At 41.1% G+C, this 18,783-nt stretch overlaps 1 protein-coding gene across 6 annotated transcripts in view; it reads left to right on the plus strand.

The window, feature by feature from the left end:
• Positions 1-5,980: 5,980 nt before the first annotated feature.
• Positions 5,981-18,783, plus strand: part of CFDP1 (craniofacial development protein 1) — a 135,913-nt gene continuing 123,110 nt past the window's right edge. Inside the window, exons 1-4 of one of the 6 annotated variants that reach the window (XM_004273282.3) lie at positions 5,981-6,207; positions 14,082-14,199; positions 15,924-16,143; positions 16,462-16,589. In XM_004273282.3, coding sequence (XP_004273330.1) covers positions 6,144-6,207; positions 14,082-14,199; positions 15,924-16,143; positions 16,462-16,589 — 530 coding nt within the window. In that variant the 5' untranslated portion in view covers positions 5,981-6,143. The remainder of the gene's footprint in view (positions 6,208-14,081; positions 14,200-15,923; positions 16,144-16,461; positions 16,590-18,783) is intronic. The other 5 variants (XM_049703703.1, XM_049703704.1, XM_033434383.2 and 2 more) reach the window with 5 other exon arrangements.

Consider the following 18,783-nt stretch of genomic DNA (forward strand, 5'->3'; position numbering starts at 1 on the left):
CACGTAATGCGAAGTGGTAGCACTTCGATCAAGATACAGAATGTTTCTAGCACCCCTGAAGGATACATGCAGAGTTCAGCCAGAAGCCCCCAAGATACGTATCCAGGACCAAACAGAGGAGGATCTTTTCTAAAAAGGTGATAACCCAAGACAGTGGAAAGAGACTATGGTGGATGAGGGGCTAAAGATGCTGAGTTTGGCAGGAAGGACCCCATAAATTATTACCAAGACAACACGGTAATAGTGAACCAGGAAACTTGTAGGGAGTTGGGATTTGTACTGTGGCCAGCTGGAGAGATTTGTCTAAAGGAATTGCTCAGTTCCAGCCTATTTCTATTGATATTTTGTGGGATTATGTGCCCAGTGTTGCCAGATTCTCCAGTTTTTCAAAGGAAATTGGAAATTAGATTATTTGAAATCTCTTAATTTTTAAGTGCTGGTATATTGGGAGTTCCCCAAACCAACAAACAATTCTTGGACACCAGCAGTGTGTCCAACAATTCAACTCAATTCTGACACTACCCAGAGATAGCACCAGATTCTACAGGTTAAGGGCTCAATCCTACAAGACCGACTCCCACTGCACCCCCTGATTCGAGATGCCAGTTGCAAGTCCAGGCTGTTACCTGTGCTTCTCACTGACTGGCTGTAAATTGGGTTCAATTAATTTGTTAAAGTGGCTTACAGAACTCAAACATTTTACATACTAGATCACTGGTTTATCATGAGGATGTAACTCAGGAACAGCCGGATGGAAGAGATGCACAGGGCAAGGTACGAGGAAGGTGAGTGGAGCTTCCATGCCCCCTCCAAGGGTGCCACTCTCCCCGAATTTCCACGTGTTCACTAACTGGGAAGCTCTCAACCCTGTCCTTTTGGGGTTTTATGGAGACTTCATCACATATGCATGATTCGTTAAATCACTGGCCATTGGGAACTGATTCAACTTGTTGCCCCTCCCCCCTCTCCCCAGAGGTGGGGCAGGGGAGGGCTGTGTGGGGATGTGGGGACTGAAAGTTCCAATCCTCTAATCACACGGTAAGTTGTCCTGGCAACCAGCCCCATCCTTAGGTGCTTCTAAAAGTCATTCATACAACACAAGACACCTTTACCACTCTCAACACTTAGGAAATTCCAGGGGTTTTGGGAGCTGTGAGCCAGGAACTGTGGATGAAGGCCAAATATATATGAGACACATTTTGGTCATCTGAATGACCAAAATGTATATGAAATGTATATTTCTGCGAAATCATAATATCACAGCTGGCCGCTAATTTAACTTCATGTAAAATGCTTTTCAGATCGAACAATGCATGTCTTTATGCTGGATTTGGCCTGCTAACCAATTTTTTGACCTCTTTACTAAACTATTTGACACAACAGAAAATAGTTCCCTGGTTACCCATAAAGTGGTCAGAAACTTTGTAAATTTGAACAAATGTATGGAGTGCTAGTAATCTGTAAAGAGGAGAGTGGGAGAAGTAGGGTAATGGAGGAGAAAGTCTGCTGAAGAACCCTGGGGTATCCTTTTCCCCAGACTCAGACCCCAGGGATGGGGCAAAAGGCGACATCCCAGTTTGTCACTGTAGGGTTTATTTATGCTGTCCAAGGAAAACGAGGCTGAGAATGGTGAAGTCCCAAATACTGGGTCCTAATTTAACATCTATTTTTCTGTTATTCTCACATAAGAAAGATTTACTGAAATGGGTCATAGACCTAAATGTAAGAACTAAAACTATAAAACTCTTAGAAGAACACAGGAGTAAATTTTGTGATCTTGGGTTAGGCAAAGCCTTCTTAGATACAACCCCCAAAGCAAGAGGGACATTAGACTAAAACTAGATAAACTGGACTTCATCAAAATTAAAAATTTTTATGCTTCAAATGATGCCATCAAGAAAGTGAAAAGACACCCACAGGAGGAAATATTTTCAAATCATACACTTTATAAGAGACTTGCGTTTATAATATATAAAGAACTCTCTCTTACAACTCAATAATAGAAAGACAACCCAATTTAAAAATGGGCAGAGGGGGACTTCCTTGGTGATCCAGTGGCTAAGATTCTGTACTTCCAATGCAGTGGGCGTGGGTTCAATCCCTGGTCGGGGAGCTAAGATCCCACATGCCTCGCTGCCAAAAAACCAAAACATAAAACAGAAGCAATATTGTAACAAAGTCAATAAAGACTTTAAAAATGGTCCACATCAAAAAAGTCTTTAAAAAAATGGGCAAAGGATTTGAGTAGACATTTTTCCAAAACAACATATACCATGACCAATAAAGACATGAATAGATGCTTAACATCATTAGTCATCAGGGACGTGCCAATCAAAACTATAATGAAATGTCATTTCACACCCACTAGTATGGTTATAATCAAAAAGATAGAGTGTTGGCAAGGGTGTGGAGAAATTGGAGACTTCAGAAATTGCTGGTGAGGGTATAAAATGGTTGCTTGGGGAAACAGTTTGACAGTTTCTTGAAAGGTAAAGCACAGAGTTACTATGTGGTCCAGCAGTTCCACAGGTATATACCTAAGACGAATGAACTTTGGAAATGTGCTAAGTGAAAGAAGACAGTCACAAAAGACCACATCTTGTATAATTCCATTTATATGAAATGTCTGGAATAAGAAAATATAGAGAGACAGAAAGATTAGCCTAAAGCTGGGGATTGGGGAGAAATGGAGAGTGACTGCTAATTGGTCAGAGATTCCTTCTTGGGGTGATGAAAATCTTCCAAAATTGACTGTGGTGATGGTTGCGCACGTCTGTGAATATACTAAAATGATTGAACTATGCACTTTAAATGAGTAAATTTTGTGGTGTGGGAACTATGTTGCAATCAGGCTGTTTTGAAAAGCTTGTTGGCATAAAGCCACCATAATGTCCTTTTAATCACAGACATATTTCATCTATTCCTTGATTTAGATAACACTAGACTGGGTGACACAGACCCTAGTCCAGAGTATCAACAGGGAGCAATTATCAGCTGAAAAAACCCAAACCTGAACAAATAGGATGTTAGTCAATGGTATCTCATTTGCATCTGATTACTGCCTCTCAGAGTTGGATTATAATTAAAATTTTTTAATCTGACCAAATGAAAAGGATTATATATGGTTGTATTTCCATATGGATTAACTTGACTTGAAGGAAGGACTGGTGTGGATGATGTCTGAATTCTAGAATAGAGCTGATCCTTGTCGTTCGCAGTACTTATAACTGTAAGGTCACCGTGCACACTCAATTAGCAGAAATACAGGGCTGAGTTCCTGTGGGTCTCTGGTTGTACCATTTTCGTCAACTGATCAGTACATAACCTTGCTTTATGTGTGTTTCTGTTCAAAAACACTGAATTTAATATCTCTTTCTTACAAATAATGATACGCAGTGTTTAAAATGAAACAATTATTTCAATGACAGCATGTTTGTGTAATGTACAAAACAGATTGTACTACTTTAACTTTCCCCCTCAGTCATACACACACACAGACACACACTACACATATAGTACTCATGTACAGTAAATGCATACAGTACTGTAAACACATACTATATAGTGTGCAGTAATGCAAATAAAGTCCTGAAAAAATGAAAGATGAAGCGTTTAAAGTTTTATAAAAATGTTAACTAAAATCTTACTGTTGATAGAGCTGCAGGCTGCATGATGGCACAGTGCACAGTGTGGTTAAACCTCTCGACCTTGGCTTGCCCCACAAAAAGCAAGGGAGAGGTTGGTGGAACTCATTCTGCAGAAGAGGAAGAGGGTGGCAGGTTGACATCCATCAGTTCAACCTCAGAGGTCTGGCTCTCACCACTTGTTGATGGAGTCGGCAATTTTCCCTCCCAAACTGGCTCCAAAAATTGGGTCAACCCCGTCTGCCTGGCTTTTTGCCTCAAATCTTTAAGCATCTCGGCATAGGGGGCAAATGCACAGGAGGCTAAGCACTTAAATTTGAGGCTGCGATCAAGCATAGGGTCACACTCTTCCATGTCACTGAAAATTGTTTCCAAGGCAGAGTTCCATTCTGATATTTTGGCCGCTGTAAGAGGGACAATTCCTGGACTCTTAGGCTGACTTTCATCACCATCTTCATCATCACTGACTCCAACGCCTTGTTTTGCCATCTCGTCCAGGTCTTCGTTGGTGGGTTCTACTGCCTTCTCTGCCAAAATTTCCTCCACATCTTCTTCTCTCATGTCATCAAAGCCTTCTCCACTTATTTGCCATGCGATATGCATTATGTTTTTGACACTGTTCTTTATACTTTCTGTAACACCTTCAAAGCCTTCAAAATTTTCTACGCAGTCCGGCCAAACATTTTTCCAACAATTATTGATAGTAGCCTGCTTGATGTTGTCCCATGCTGTGCCAACATAATCAATAACGTTGCGTATAGTGACTGACTTCCAATAGTCCATCATGGTAGTTTCCTTGTTGGCTTTGAGAGCCTCAAAAGCCTTGCTATAAAGCTCCCTAGTATAGTGCGCCTTGAAGGCTTTTATTATGCCCTGATCCAGGGGTTGGATGAGAGACGTAGTATTTGGGGGCATGAAAAGAACTTCTACGTTGGGGTGGGCATTTTTGAGTTCTTCACAGCAATGGACTGGGGCATTATCCAAAATTAACAAAATCTTGAAGGCAAGGTTTCTGCCCTGGAGATAGTATTCAACTTCTGGTATGAAGCAGCTGTGGAACCAATCAGAAGTCATCCATGCTTTTTTGTTCCACCTCCAATGGACCGGCATATGATTCACGCTTTTCCCTTTAAGTGCTTGTGAACTTGGAGCTCTGTACACCATTAGGGGTTTGCACTTAAAGTCGCCCTTGGCATTGGTGCACAAAAGCAGGGTTGCATAATCCTGGAATGATTTAAAGCTAGGGGCTTTGGAGGCCATTTGCGTTATATAGGTTCTTTTGCCAACGTCTTTGTAAAATAGGCCAGTCTCATCAGCGTTGAAAACCTGCTCTTCCACGTACCCCTTTTCCTGAATAACACTTAGCAGGTATTTTTTAAATTCTTCCGCAGCCTCCTGATCTGCAGAACTTGCCTCACCTGCAAGCTTAACATTACTCACACCATATCGCCTTTTGAAACGTGCAAGCCAGCCAGCGCTAGCCGAGAAGGGTTTCACGTTTTTCTGACCCTGGGTAACGTGACCGTAAATTTCTTTGGCTTTCAGCCTCACAACAATGCTGTCCACCACACCTTTTTTATCGGTTGTCATCTCATGAATCCACAAATTGAGCCGCTTTTCCATCTTTTCCATAGCTTCCTCACGCACTATAGATGTCACTTTAGCACTTTCCGGAGCAGCCTCACGTACAGATCGGCGAATTTCCTTTTCCTTTTTCTTGATGTACCGGATTGTTGACTCATTAACGTTGAACTCACGGCCAACAGCACTACAACTCATGCCTGAACGAAGCTTATCTAACACACGTATTTTCTCCATTAGGCACATCACAGCCTTCTTGCGCTTAGGAACACTAGGCAGCACCGCAGCACTACGCTCAGGGGTCATTTTAAACAGCGAAATCACCAACAAAAAGCACAAAAAATGCAAAAAAACGCGGCACTAAACAGATTGCGAAGAGGACACTTATTTAGAGTACGAGAGCCGAAGCAAGATAGCGGATCATCTGCCTCCAACGTCGGTACAAGCCACCACTGGTTGACTCAAAACTTTCACTCTCTGCGCATGTCCGCGAATAACCCCAGAAAGCATCGCGAATATTGATTTCTGGGGTGACAGTAAATTTTAACAAGTAAGCGAATACAAAAATACCAACCGGTGAATAACGAAGGTCACCTGTATTCCCGTGGACAAAACAAATTTCGTTTAAGCATATTTACTAAATCAAAGCGTCTGGTAGCACTGGGGACTACAAGTTCCAGCATGCACCGCTCCAGCACGGAGCCCGTGTTCCGCCAACTGCCACAGCAGCGTCAAGCCCGGGGCTTTGGCCCGGAAGTGTCGCATTTGGATCACGTAGCACTCTTTGCGCCTGTGCACAAGCTGCGGGGGCCGCCCGAGCTACCGTCGCCCCTGCAGCAGCTCTATCTATGGTCTCTCCCTAGAGCTTTGCCGTTGGGGGTAGCTGCTGCGGCTGTGTTCGCCCCGCGCGGCAGCGACATGGAGGAATTCGATTCCGAAGACTTCTCCACCTCCGAGGAGGACGAAGACTACGTGCCATCTGGTGAGCGATTCCACCTGAGGCGAGGGGCGGTTTGCGCCGCCCCGCGCCTCACGTGAGGCGCGCTTTGCCCGGCGTTCGTGGGCCCGGTGGCTCAGTGGTCGCGTGGCGCGGGTCTCAAGCGTCCCCGCCCCGCGCCCTCGCCCGCCTGCTTGCACCGTGCGGGCCCCGTGGCCCAGGAAGTGTGCACGGGGACGTCTCGCGCAGCTGCTCCTCACGGCCTGGCTTCGGCGGCCACCGTCGCCTCTCGGAGCGCGGGAACCGGCACGTGAACTCCGCTCTGCCTCTGGTGAAGCTGGCGGTGGTCGGTCATCGCGTACCCTTACCAGCCCTGAAATCTTCTGAAAGGCAGTCTTATCGCCAGGCCTTCCGTCCCGAGAGAAGTGCTAGCTAGCATCACGTTCCAGATAGGTCTCTTCACTTGCTGTTCTCAAAAGGGATCTGGTTGTTAAAAAGTTCACATAATGATGCCCTTTGCCTCTTTGCAACGTCTATACCCATTGCTCTCTGATTAGACTTTGGATTTTTTGTTTTTGTATAGGCTTCTAAAACCGAACCGGGTCAAAGTAAATGTCACCCAAACCTACCTCTTCCGCCCTCCTGCACCTTCCGGAGGCTTCCCCATCTCATTAGAAGTATCTGCCCGTACAGTAGCTCAGGTTAAAAACAAAACAAAACCTTGGGAGTTGTCCTTATTCTCACTGTTTTGGTCTAACCAATCATTAAGTTCTGTTCGCGTCTGCGTAGAAGGTTAATTTCTGATCAGTTCCTCACCAATCTCGCTCTTACTGAACTACCATTAACACTAAGACTCGCCATAGCTTCCCAGTTGGTTTCCTGGGTTCCATTCTTGTCCACCAACGTTGGTCTTCGGTATCGGCCAGTGTGATCATTTGAAAACTAGTTTTCATTTTAATCAGAGTTATGCATGCGCCTGTTTAAAAATAGTCAAATATTTTTGAAAGGCTTATTTTTGAAACAACCGTTTCCATCATCCCTCATACCTGGCAATCCTCCCCAGAAGAAACTGCTTTCTTTGTTTTTTTTTTAATTTATTTATTATTTATTTTTGGCTGTGTTCGGTCTTCGATTCTGTGCGAGGGCTTTCTCTGGTTGCGGCAAGCGGGGGCCACTCTTCATCGCGATGCGCGGGCCTCTCACTATCGCGGCCTCTCTTGTTGCGGAGCACAGGCTCCAGACGTGCAGGCTCAGTAGTTGTGGCTCACGGGCCTAGTTGCTCCGCGGCACGTGGGATCTTCCCAGACCAGGGCTCGAACCCGTGTCCCCTGCATTGGCAGGCAGATTCTCAAGCACTGTGCCACCAAGGAAGCCCATGAAACTGCTTTCTACGTTTAAAATTTGGTACTTCCATTGTCTGTTGACTTAACCCATCCATGTTAGGTGTTATTTTAACACCCTCTTTAGTCTCACCGTTTCACCTTCAGACCCTCCCCAACTCCCCAGCCTGCCAGTGTTCCTATGTGAAATTTGGGTTAGACTGGTATTGTTTCCTTTTTTTGTAATTACTTTGTGGACATCTTGTTCAGGCCTGACCATGTGGTATATACAGTTAGTTATTGCTTTTCCTGCACTAGTTTTCTCTGGAATTAATAATTGCCATTTTGTTGTTGTTGCTTAGTCTATGTACTTACTACTGATTTGATCCGGAACTTTCAAAATTGTCTAAATCATCTCCCAAGATATTTAGATTCATTAGATAATCTTTCACTTTTTGAAGTCCATCTTTGCCGTCTGACCTGCTCCAATTTGTCTTGGTTTTACCACTTTGAAACCTAAGATTTTCCATCATCACCACCACTCTGGATGTTCCTTTTACCTCCATTTTCTCTTGGATTCCCTGTTCCTTGGGTCCCATGATGTCTTCTTTCTTGGTGTGTTTCACCAAAATGAGAATAAATCCTCAAGTAACTTCTTGAGGAAAGATGCATATTTTTAGAAACATTTTTTTTTTTGAGACCTCGACTATCTAAAAATAGTGAAATATTGACCCTCAGGCATGATTACTAATTTGGTATAGAATTCTGTGTTCTGTAATAGTAATTCTGCATTCTATAATAATAATTTTCTATCTGAATTTTAAAGATATTCTTCCATTATTTTCTAAGTTTCCAGTGTTTTTATTAAAAAGTCTCTTGTTGGTAATTTTTCCTCATTTATATAAAATTTGTCTCTGGAAGTTGATAGAATCATCTCTTTGTTTCTGATATTTTCTGATATTTCACAGTGATATACTGTACCTTGGTATGAGTCTGTTTTCATCCATTGTCCTGGGCCTTCTGGAACTTTTTTTTTTTTTTTTTTTTTGGCTGCGTTGGGTCTTTGTTGCCTCGCGGGTGCTACTCTTTGTTGCGGAGCACAGGCCCTAGAGCACGCAGGCTTCAGTAGTTGCGGCATATGGGCTCAATAGTTGTGACTTGAGGGCTCTAGAGCGCAGGCTCAGTAGTTGTGGCACCCCGGCTTAGTTGCTCCGCGGCATGTGGGATCTTCCGAGGCCAGGGATCGCACCTGTGTCCCCTGCATTGGCAGGCGGATTCTCAACCACTGCGGCACCAGGGAAGTCACTTCTGGAACTTTTTAAATTTGGGGGGGACAGTTTTCTCCATTTTATTTTTTTGGAATCATCATTATTTATGTGTTGAATCTTATGTTAGACCTTATGGACTGGTTCTATTTTCCTGTACTTTTTTTTTTTGATAAACTTTAAAAAATTTTTTTATTTATTTATGTATGTATGAAGTATGTATGTAAGTATGTATTTATTTAGCTGCGCCGGGTCTTAGCTACAGCACATGAGATCTTCGTCTCCGGGTGCGGGATCTTTTAGTTGTGGCACGTGGAATCTTTCAGTTGCAGCATGCGGAGTCTTTAGTTGCGGCATGTGTGATTTAGTTCCCTGACCAGGGATCGAACCCAGGCCCCCTCCATTGGGAGTGGGGAGTGTTAGCCACTGGACCACCAGGGAAGTCCCTTCCTCTATTTTTATTCTCTATTTTCTAACCCTTTGATTTCTTTTTCACTTTATGAGAATATTTCAGTATTTTACCATCCAACTCTTCTGTTGAGTTTTTTTTGTCTTTACATATTTTTCCCAGAGTTTTATGGCTTTTATTAACACAAGTGCAGCGTGTACACGAGCTGTCTGTTCATTTTCTTTGCTGTGCAGCCTGGCATTGGGATTGGTGACTCAGATGGCCAGGTGGGCGGCTCTTTCCACAGTGACTTTGGGGTTCTTGGAGGAGATATTGGGAGTAGTTTCAGCACCGTAGGATTTGTTGCCCATCAGCAGCACTTCAAGCTCTTTGACCTAGTGGACCAGGAACTTCCAGAAGCCACCGGGCAGCATGTGCTTTGTTTTCTTGTATCAGTGTTGAATCTGGCCCTTGGATGTTTTTAATTTTGAATAACTTTTTTGTTTTTTCACAAATTTTAAATAGCATCATGTTCTTGTTTCATGTGTGCAGTATCTTATTGCTCTGTGGATATTATTAATGCTTTAAGGCCTCTTCCCTTCTCAGCTGGCCCACACTCTGTGGAGCGTGTTTCTCCCATGACTGCTCTCACTTTCCAAGACGACGCCATGCCCTGGGACCCCTCTTGCCTTTAGAGACGGTCCGCATTCTTCCTGTGGAATGTGTATCTCTAAATAAATCCATTTCTTACCTATCAAATAATAATAATAATAATAATGCTTTAAATTTTTTTACTTTTAACTTATGCATGGTAAAATTCATTCTTCATTATACTGTTCTATGAATTTTTGACAAATGCTTAGAGTTATGTAACTGCCGCTAAAATTAACAGTTCCAAGGCCACCTTTACCCTCCCCTCCCCCCCCAAATTAGATCATATTGTCTGTGTATAGAAACAGTTTTATTTCCTCTTTTCCAATAGGCATACCTTTTATTTCTTTCGCTTGCCTTATTGTACTTAGTATAGACTTCCAATGTAATATTGAATAGGACAGGTGAGAGTGGATATCCTTTCCTTGTTCCCAGTCTTAAGGAGAAAGCATCACTGTTTCACCATTTGGTATAATGTTAGCTATAGGTTTTTCATAGATGCCTTTTGTGTGTGTTTTAAGCACTTTACATTGTCTAACTCATTACTAACTCAATCACATAACATTATCAAGTATGTGCTATTGTGCTCTCCATTTCACACATGAAGAAACTGAGGAACCCAAAGTCACTCAGCTAGATAGTAGCTGGGCTGGGATTTGAATCCTGGCAGTCTGCATATACTGCCCCTAATGTGTTTTATTAGGTTAAAGAAATTCCCTCTATTCTTAATCTGCTGAGAGGTGAATTTTGTCAAATGCTTTTTCTCCATCTGTTGATAGTGTGGTTTTTCTTCTTTTATCTGTTAATGTGATGAATTACAGTGATTGATTTAAAATTTTTGAACAGCCTTTTATTTCTGGAATAAAACTTAGTTGGTCCTGATGTATTATTCTTCTTCTACATTACTGAATTTTGTTGAGGAGTTTTGCATCTGTTTATGAGGGATGTTGGTCTGTAGTTTTCTTGTAATTTCCTTGCCTGGCTTTGGTATCAAATAATGCTAGCCTGATAGAATGAGGAAACAATCTCTTTCCGCTAAGGTGATATTTATTCACCCTGTACGTTTGTGTTGGGCATTATTATGTTAGACACTTTCTCAGATTTTTTTGGTGATTCTTAGTTGTCTGACTCATATTTAAATTAAGCATGGGGGACTGAAAAGGTGATGGAAGCTCTGAGTCTTTGGAGTTTCAATTAAAAAAAGATTTGTTCATTTTGTGCTTTTTTTGTCTATAGGGTTGTTACTCTGTTTCTTACTCTTAGAGTAATTGCATGATTTTTGTGGTTGTTTGTGTAATTTAAAATTTGCTTTTTTCTTATCAGTGAGATTGAGCATCTTTTTTCATGTTTAAGATCCAGAGCCATATGCATCTCTATGTCTGAACTGTCTACAACATTCACCCATTTTTATGAAGAAAAATAGCTATATATTATTACAAAAGCAGTGCATGAACTTTGTAGAAAATTAGAAAATGCAGGCAATTAAACATAAAAAATCAGAATCATTCCATTCCTACCACCCAGAGATTATCAGTATTGGTCCCTTAGTGAAACCCACTCTGATCTTTTTTCTATACCCGAGTGTAGTTAATTGTAATTTTCCCCAACCAGAAATCATAGTTTTTTCATGTTACTTTGTAACCTGCTCTTTTCAGTGAACATTCTGTCCCTGTCCATTTCAGTAAACTTTCAGCTCATCTAATATACAAACCATATTCAAGTTTTCCTTGTTGACTCAAAAATGGCTTTAGCTTTTTTGTTTAAATCACCGTTGAGTTCGGGACTACATGTATCATCCAGTTGTTCTATCCCTTAAATCTGTTTAAATCTAGCACACTCCTGTTTCTGTGACTTAGATTGGCTTAGGAGATCAGGCTGTATGTCCTGCAGAATGTCTCACCTTCTGATTTTGTCTGGTTGCTCCCTCATGGTATTAGGTTGTTCCTTCGTCCCTTGAATTTTCATTAAATTGGAAGTTAGATCTAAATGCTTGGTGGATTCAAATGAAATAATTTTAGCTAAAATAAATTATAGATGACTTGAGTGTTTCATAATGCATAACATCAGAAAACACAAAATACCTGGTTAATTCCCGTGGTTGTGACTTCTGGATCAGAATGATGAGAGTTTGGTCCTTCTATTGTGTAATTATTTTTTCTCTTAGAATTGGAAAGTATTCTGTGTGGCAGTATACTTAATCGTTAAAACTTAAATTGTTTTTTAACATTACTTGATAATCCTTGCCTAAATTACTACTATTATTAGAGTGTGAGAGCGATGGTTTTCTAATTTTGTGGTTCTTCTACTTTTATTGGTTGATGTTCTTCTGAAAGTGTAGCTCTTCCTCATCAGTGGGGCAGGATAAATGTTTAATTCATTTCCCTTAATTTCCAATTTTCAAAATAGGGAGTATTCTTAATAGTAACCTAAAATGGTGCAAATAATTTTTTAAATTAATTAATTTATTTATTTTTGGCTGTGTTGGGTCTTCGTTGCTGTGCATGGGCTTTCTCTAGTTGCGTCCATGGGGGGCTATTCTTCACTGACGTGTGCAGGCTTCTCATTGTGGTGGCTTCTCTTGTTGAGGAGCACGGGCTCTAGGCGCACGGGCTTCAGTAGTTGTGGCACGTGGGCTCAGTAGTTGTGGCTCGCGGGCTGTAGAGCGCAGGCTCAGTAGTTGTGGTGCACGGGCTTAGTTGCTCCGTGGCATGTGGGATCTTCCTGGTCCAGGGCTCGAACCCGTGTTCCCTGCATTGGCAGGCGAATTCTTAACCACTGCGCCACCAGGGAAGCCCTGGTACAAATAATTTTTTCTGTCTTTTAAAAAAATATATCATAAAGGTGTCACAGTTTTTTATCGATTCAGTGTGTTTCAGTCTAACAGTTCTCGTTTTAATGGTCAGGTCATCACTTTTGGCCACTAAAAGTTCTTTCAAGCTGGATCTTATATCCTTTTAACGTGACCCATTATTCTTAAATAACTACCTTGCTTTCTGGCACAGCAAAATGTCCCCATTTCACCTTGTGCTTTCCTTCCCTCAGACCTGAAATTAGCTGGCCTTTTCAGGGAGCCATTTTTGTTTTGAGTCATATCAAAGAATACAATCTGAACTTTAAAGAAATGCTTGTTGCTACTAGAGTGGCATTGCTTCTATGCCATTTAAGTGAACAGAGCTAGAAAATATTTATCTTAAAAAGAGTTAAGAGTTCTGAATTTTAAGTTCAGATTTAACATTTGTTTTCACTTAATTTCTTAATTTCTTTGGTTTTATAATTGTGTGTCATTTCTTACTCTGAAGTTCTGGATTCCTAACAAGATTAGTATAACTACTTAACTTTCTTTTACCTATAATAAAAGGAACAGTTTCAAAATACCAACACCAATGTTACTACTAGGAATAGAACTTTTTTGGTCTTTAGAATGCATCTTGCTAAGGATGAACTGTCAAAATACTGTTTCTAAAGTTCTTGGAGGGGCTTCCCTGGTGGCGCAGTGGTTGAGAATCCGCCTGCCAATGCAGGGGACACGGGTTCGATCCCTGGTCTGGGAAGATCCCACATGCCACAGAGCAACTAAGCCCATGTGCCACAACTACTGAGCCTGTGCTCTAGAGCCTGTGAGCCACAACTACTGAGCCTGCAAGCTGCAACTACTGAAGCCTGCGTGGCTAGAGCCCGTGCTCTGCAACAAGAGAAGCCACCGCGATGAGAAGCCTGAGCACTGCAACGAAGCGTAGCCCCCGCTCACTGCAACTAGAGAAAGCCTGCACATAGCAACGAAGACCCAACACAGCCTAAAATAAATAAATAAAATAAATAAATTCATTAAAAATAAATAAATAAATAAAGTCCTTGGAGTAAATCCTTTCTTTGTGGCTTGTGTTATCAGTTTGGTTATGTTTGTTTATTTAAACTTTGCTCAGTTTAAGGGATTTTTAGAATTCTGCGGAGCAATAAACACTGAGAACTCTTGCTTCTGCTGCCCCTGCTTACCCCACTGTCTTCTGCCTTGACCCTTACAGATAGCGATTTTCATTAGTTTTCATGGTGTGTGGAGCATAGCAGAAATTGCAAGCATTAAATATAAGTGGGGTGCGTTAAGGAGGGAAATATGGACTGCCCTGGAGGCCTAGAATAGGGGAACTTAGCCTGGTCTTCAGGAATAGGGAAGACGTCCCTCAGGAAATGATATTTCAGTCTGGAAAGTACTACATTTTTTTCTTAATGAAAATGTCTCATCTTGATGTGAAAACCTTTATTCCTGTCTGTCTGACCAACCCTGTTATGTGATTTCAGGTGGAGAGTATAGTGAAGATGATGTAAATGAATTAGTGAAGGAAGATGAAGTGGATGGTGAAGAGCAGACACAGAAAACCAAAGAGAGAAAAAGAAAGTCTCAGAGCATTCCGGCCAGGTGATGCTGCCCTCAGGGCCCTTAGAAGTCAGGGGCTGTTGTCATAACCTTCCAGATTGCTGGGATTGGTCTCATGATAGATTTCTTACTGCCATGGTTTCTAACCTTTTTCTCATTGAGGGAAATATTTGGTGACATATTAGGATTAAATTCTTATTCTCTGGCAAGCTTTAAAAGTTTTTGAGCTTTAATTTTAAAAAGTTAATAGGTAATATGTGCACCTGGTTTAAAATTGAAAACCCAGGAATTCCCTGGCAGTCCAGGGGTTAGAACTCTGCCTTTCCAATGCCAGGGCCTGGGTTCAGTCCCTGGTCAGGGAACTAAGATCCCACAAGCTGCGTGGTTCGGCCAAAAGAAAAGAAAAAAGCAATTGCTACAAAAAATATGTACCCCATCTCTAGCCCTTGTTGCTTTGTCTCAGAAGAATTATGTTACCAGAGATAATTCTGTGTATGTACGATCATGTATATATGTATTTCCTACTTTTTCTTTTTTTGGCCATGAGGCTCGTGGAATCTTACTTCCCTGACCAGGGATCAAACCCACGCCCCCTGCAGTGGAAGCATGGGAAGTCCTAACAACTGGACCGCCAGGGAATTCCCTACTCTTAAAAAAAAAAAAAAAAAAAGAATAGTAGCATACTCTGCATATCATTTCTCACTTTCCTTATTTCACATCTTGGAGATGATACTATGGCAGTATATTTAGCTATACCTTTTTCTTTTCAGCATAGTGTTACATTACTGGACAGACCTTACTTTATTTAAACATTCCTTTATTGAGAGACCTTTAGATTGTCCTCATCTTTACTACATCAAATAAGACTGCAGTGAATACTCTTATGTGTCTTTGTACACATGTATATTTGTAAATTAGATCTGTAGGAGTAGAATTGTTTGACCCAGTGTTATATGTAGTTAAAAAAAAAAAATTATAGGTATAGACAAATTACCTTCTATAAGCCTGGTACTGAATTGCACTCCCACCAAAAATTATGAAAATTCTGACAAGTTATTTAACTCAAAAAGGGAATCTTTCAGTACAAGTCTTTTATTCTCTTTGATTGGTGTTTCTGTCTTCCTGGACATTGAAGCAAAAATCAGATTGTAGAAAGAGAATTTTGAGAATTAGGTGATTCACTTGAAGTCAGAATAGTCTTTAAGAAGCAGTTTACTCTTTTAAGTCTTGGACCCAGTTCTTTTATCCTTGGCTTTTGTATATTCCAGCTTTCATATCTTCAGAAGGTGGGAAGAAACATGGATTCCCCACTCCCCACCCCCTCAGAACTCTGGGAAGAAACAGTGCAAATAAATCTGAGGCTCTCTTCAATCTCTGTTCCCCACATGGAGTGACTTTTAAAAAGTCAAAAATACCAGGAATATGTATGTTATTAGAACCCTCTTTCTGAACAGATTGATTCTGTGAGGTGATTTTGGGTATTTTCTTGGTGAAAACAGCTGGTCCTAACTTAGAAGTAGAACACTGTATTTTGATTCTAAATGCTTTGGGAAAATCCTAACTGTAAGAGCTCAGTTCTTTTTTTCTTCCACAAAATCTCAGCTTACCTCTCCCACTTCCCCTATCAGGCGTGTTAACCAGTAGTCCCCAGATTTAAAAGTTTTCTGATATTTGCAACATTATGTTTGGAATTCAGGAAGGGATAACTGAAATTATTTTGCCTGTTTGTCTTGTCTTTCCTTTTCCTTGTGACTGTTGGTGATTAGGAAGAGAAAACAAGGTGGCCTCTCATTAGAAGAAGAGGACGAGGAGGATGCCAATGAGGAATCTGGAGGAAGTAGTAGTGAGGAGGAAGATGGAGCTGCAGAGCCAGAAAAAGGCATTGAGTCAGAGGATGCAAAGAAAAAGAAGGAAGATGAACTATGGGCCAGCTTCCTCAATGACGTAGGACCAAAATCAAAAGTGCCTCTGCGTACACAAGTTAAAGTAAGTTAATAGATGAATGGGATGAATGCTTTGCCAGAAATGCCGGAAGTTCCCCAGATAGATTTTTTAAATTTGGAAACTGAGATTTGAGGCTTACAACAGAAATCAGACTAGATGCCTTTTAATAGTAACTCTACTAAGTGAAAAGCAAAGCATTCCCTATGGTAGGAAACACAGGCCTTTATAATTAAATAAAATTTCAATAAGCATTTAACTGTTTAGAGATGAAATATTTAAGGATAGCTGGAAACAACATGTTTGGATGGATCTTTTAGTTTTCATCCTTATATGAAACTGATTACACTTCTTTTTTCATAGAGAAGAGAGGAGGCTGAAGAGACAAGTTCAAGTAAATTGTTGGTCAAAGCAGAAGAGCTAGAGAAACCTAAAGAAACAGAAAAAGTTAAAATTACCAAGGTGTTTGATTTTGCTGGTGAAGAAGTCAGGTAAGATGACATTCACAAACTTCAAAACTAGTACTTTTAAAAAGGAGCATCTTTCTAAATGGTGTTAGACATCTGTCTTCATTCCACCCCATCTTAATATTGTGGAAGATTTATATTTGAACTCAAGGAAAATAGTGGTTCCATTGATTATCAGGGAATATGAGAAAGGTCCTGTTACATATGGTAATGTAGTTGGGGGCACTATGAAGTGGTTGGCTGAACAGAAACAAGAAAATGTAAGAGTTAAGTATTTGGTTTCACTTACTCATGCCTTGCTTTGTGACTGGCTATTTCTCCCTTTATTACTTCCCTTAACTTTGATGTATAAGCCCCAGTGAAACCTTTGAAATCAGGTGAGAATTGAAAGTACCTGGAGAGAAATTTGATTCTGATATTATTTCCTCATCTTAATATTATTTTTTTAATTGATTCATAGGTTTGTTACTAGTTTAGAAAAACATTATAGGCTTAATACTCTTGGCTGTTGTAGATGAGAGCCACATGACCAGAATTTCTTTTTCCCCATTTATTTAAAATTTTAATATGAAAACAGCAGATCTGTAATTTAGAGCTGGACAAGAACAGATGAAGTGCCTGCCAATCAATTTTATAGATGGCCACATTTATTTTCCTTGACAGTAATTAATTAGACTTGTTTACTTTCTGTAAATATAATTTCCCCTAAAGTTGATACTCTTAAAAATAATTTCCAGTTTCCAACAATTATTTCATCTAGTGAAAATATATCTAAGAAAAAAGTTTGGCATTATTTGTTTGTTTGTTTTTAACATTTATTTATTTATTATTATTATTTTTTACATCTTTATTGGAGTATAATTGCTTTACAATGGTGTGTTAGTTTCTGCTTTATAACAAAGTGAATCAGTTATACATATACATATGTTCCCATATCTCTTCCCTCTTGCGTCTCCCTCCCTCCCACCCTCCCTCCCTATCCCACCCCTCCAGGCGGTCACAAAGCACCAAGCTGATCTCCCTGTGCTATTTATTTATTTATTTGGCTGTGCTGGGTTTTAGTTGCGGCATGCGGGATCTTCATTGCAGCGTGCTGGATCTTTGGTTGCAGTGTGTGGGAACTTCAGTTGCGGCATGTGGGATCTAGTTCCCTGTCCAGGGATCGAACCTGGGCCCCCTGCACTGGGAGCACGGAGTCTTTTAACTGCTGGATCACCAGGGAAGTCCCGGCATTATTAGTTTTATAAATGATGTGAAGCAAACTTTTTATTATTGTTATTATTTGTTGTTGTTGGTGGTGGTGGTGGCTTTTTAATTTTTTTATTGGAGTAGAGTTGATTTACAGTGTTGTGTTACTTTCTGCTCTGCAGCACAGTGAATCGGTTATAGATACACATATTTACACTCTTTTAGTCTTTTAGTATTACTTTTTAATCTCCCCCAATTTTTTTTTTTCTGAAAAATTTTACACTTATAAAAATGTTGTGGGCTTCCCTGGTGGCGCAGTGGTTGAGAGTCTGCCTGCCGATGCAGGGGACATGGGTTCGTGCGCCGGCCTGGGAGGATCCTGCATGCCGCGGAGCGGCTGGGCCCGTGGGCCATGGCCGCTGTGCCTGCGCGTCCGGAGCCTGTGCTCCACAACAGGAGAGGCCACAGCAGTGAGAGCCCCGCGTACCGCCAAAAAAAAAAAAAAAATGTTGCAAGAATAGTATTACACTGAACACCCATATACCTATCATACTGATTCACCACTTGTAAATGTTTTGCCCCTCTCTCCACCATCTGTTTCCATATTTCTCTCTTTTTGTTTAGGCTGAACCATTTGAGAATTGTAGACATCATGACACTTCACTCTTTTTTTTTTTTTTTTTGGGTTCGCGGGCCTCTCACTGCTGTGGCCTCTCTCGCTGCGGAGCACAGGCTTCAGACGTGCAGGCCCAGCGGCCGTGGCCCACGGGCCCAACCGCTCCGCGGCATGCAGGATCCTCCCGGACCGGGACACGAACCCGTGTCCACTGCTTCGGCAGGCGGACTCTCAACCACAGCGCCACCAGGGAAGCCCGACACTTCACTCTTAAATACTTCATAACTGTTTCCTAAGAACAAGGATCTTCTCCTTTGTGACACAATATAACTCTCATATTCGGTAGATTACGCATTAATGCAGATTGTTATCTAAATTCTCTGTAGTGAAGGATCCTGATTTTAAATTTTCAAC

Source organism: Orcinus orca, chromosome 20, assembly GCF_937001465.1.
Source record: "Orcinus orca chromosome 20, mOrcOrc1.1, whole genome shotgun sequence".
Classification (NCBI taxonomy): Eukaryota; Metazoa; Chordata; class Mammalia; order Artiodactyla; family Delphinidae; genus Orcinus; species Orcinus orca.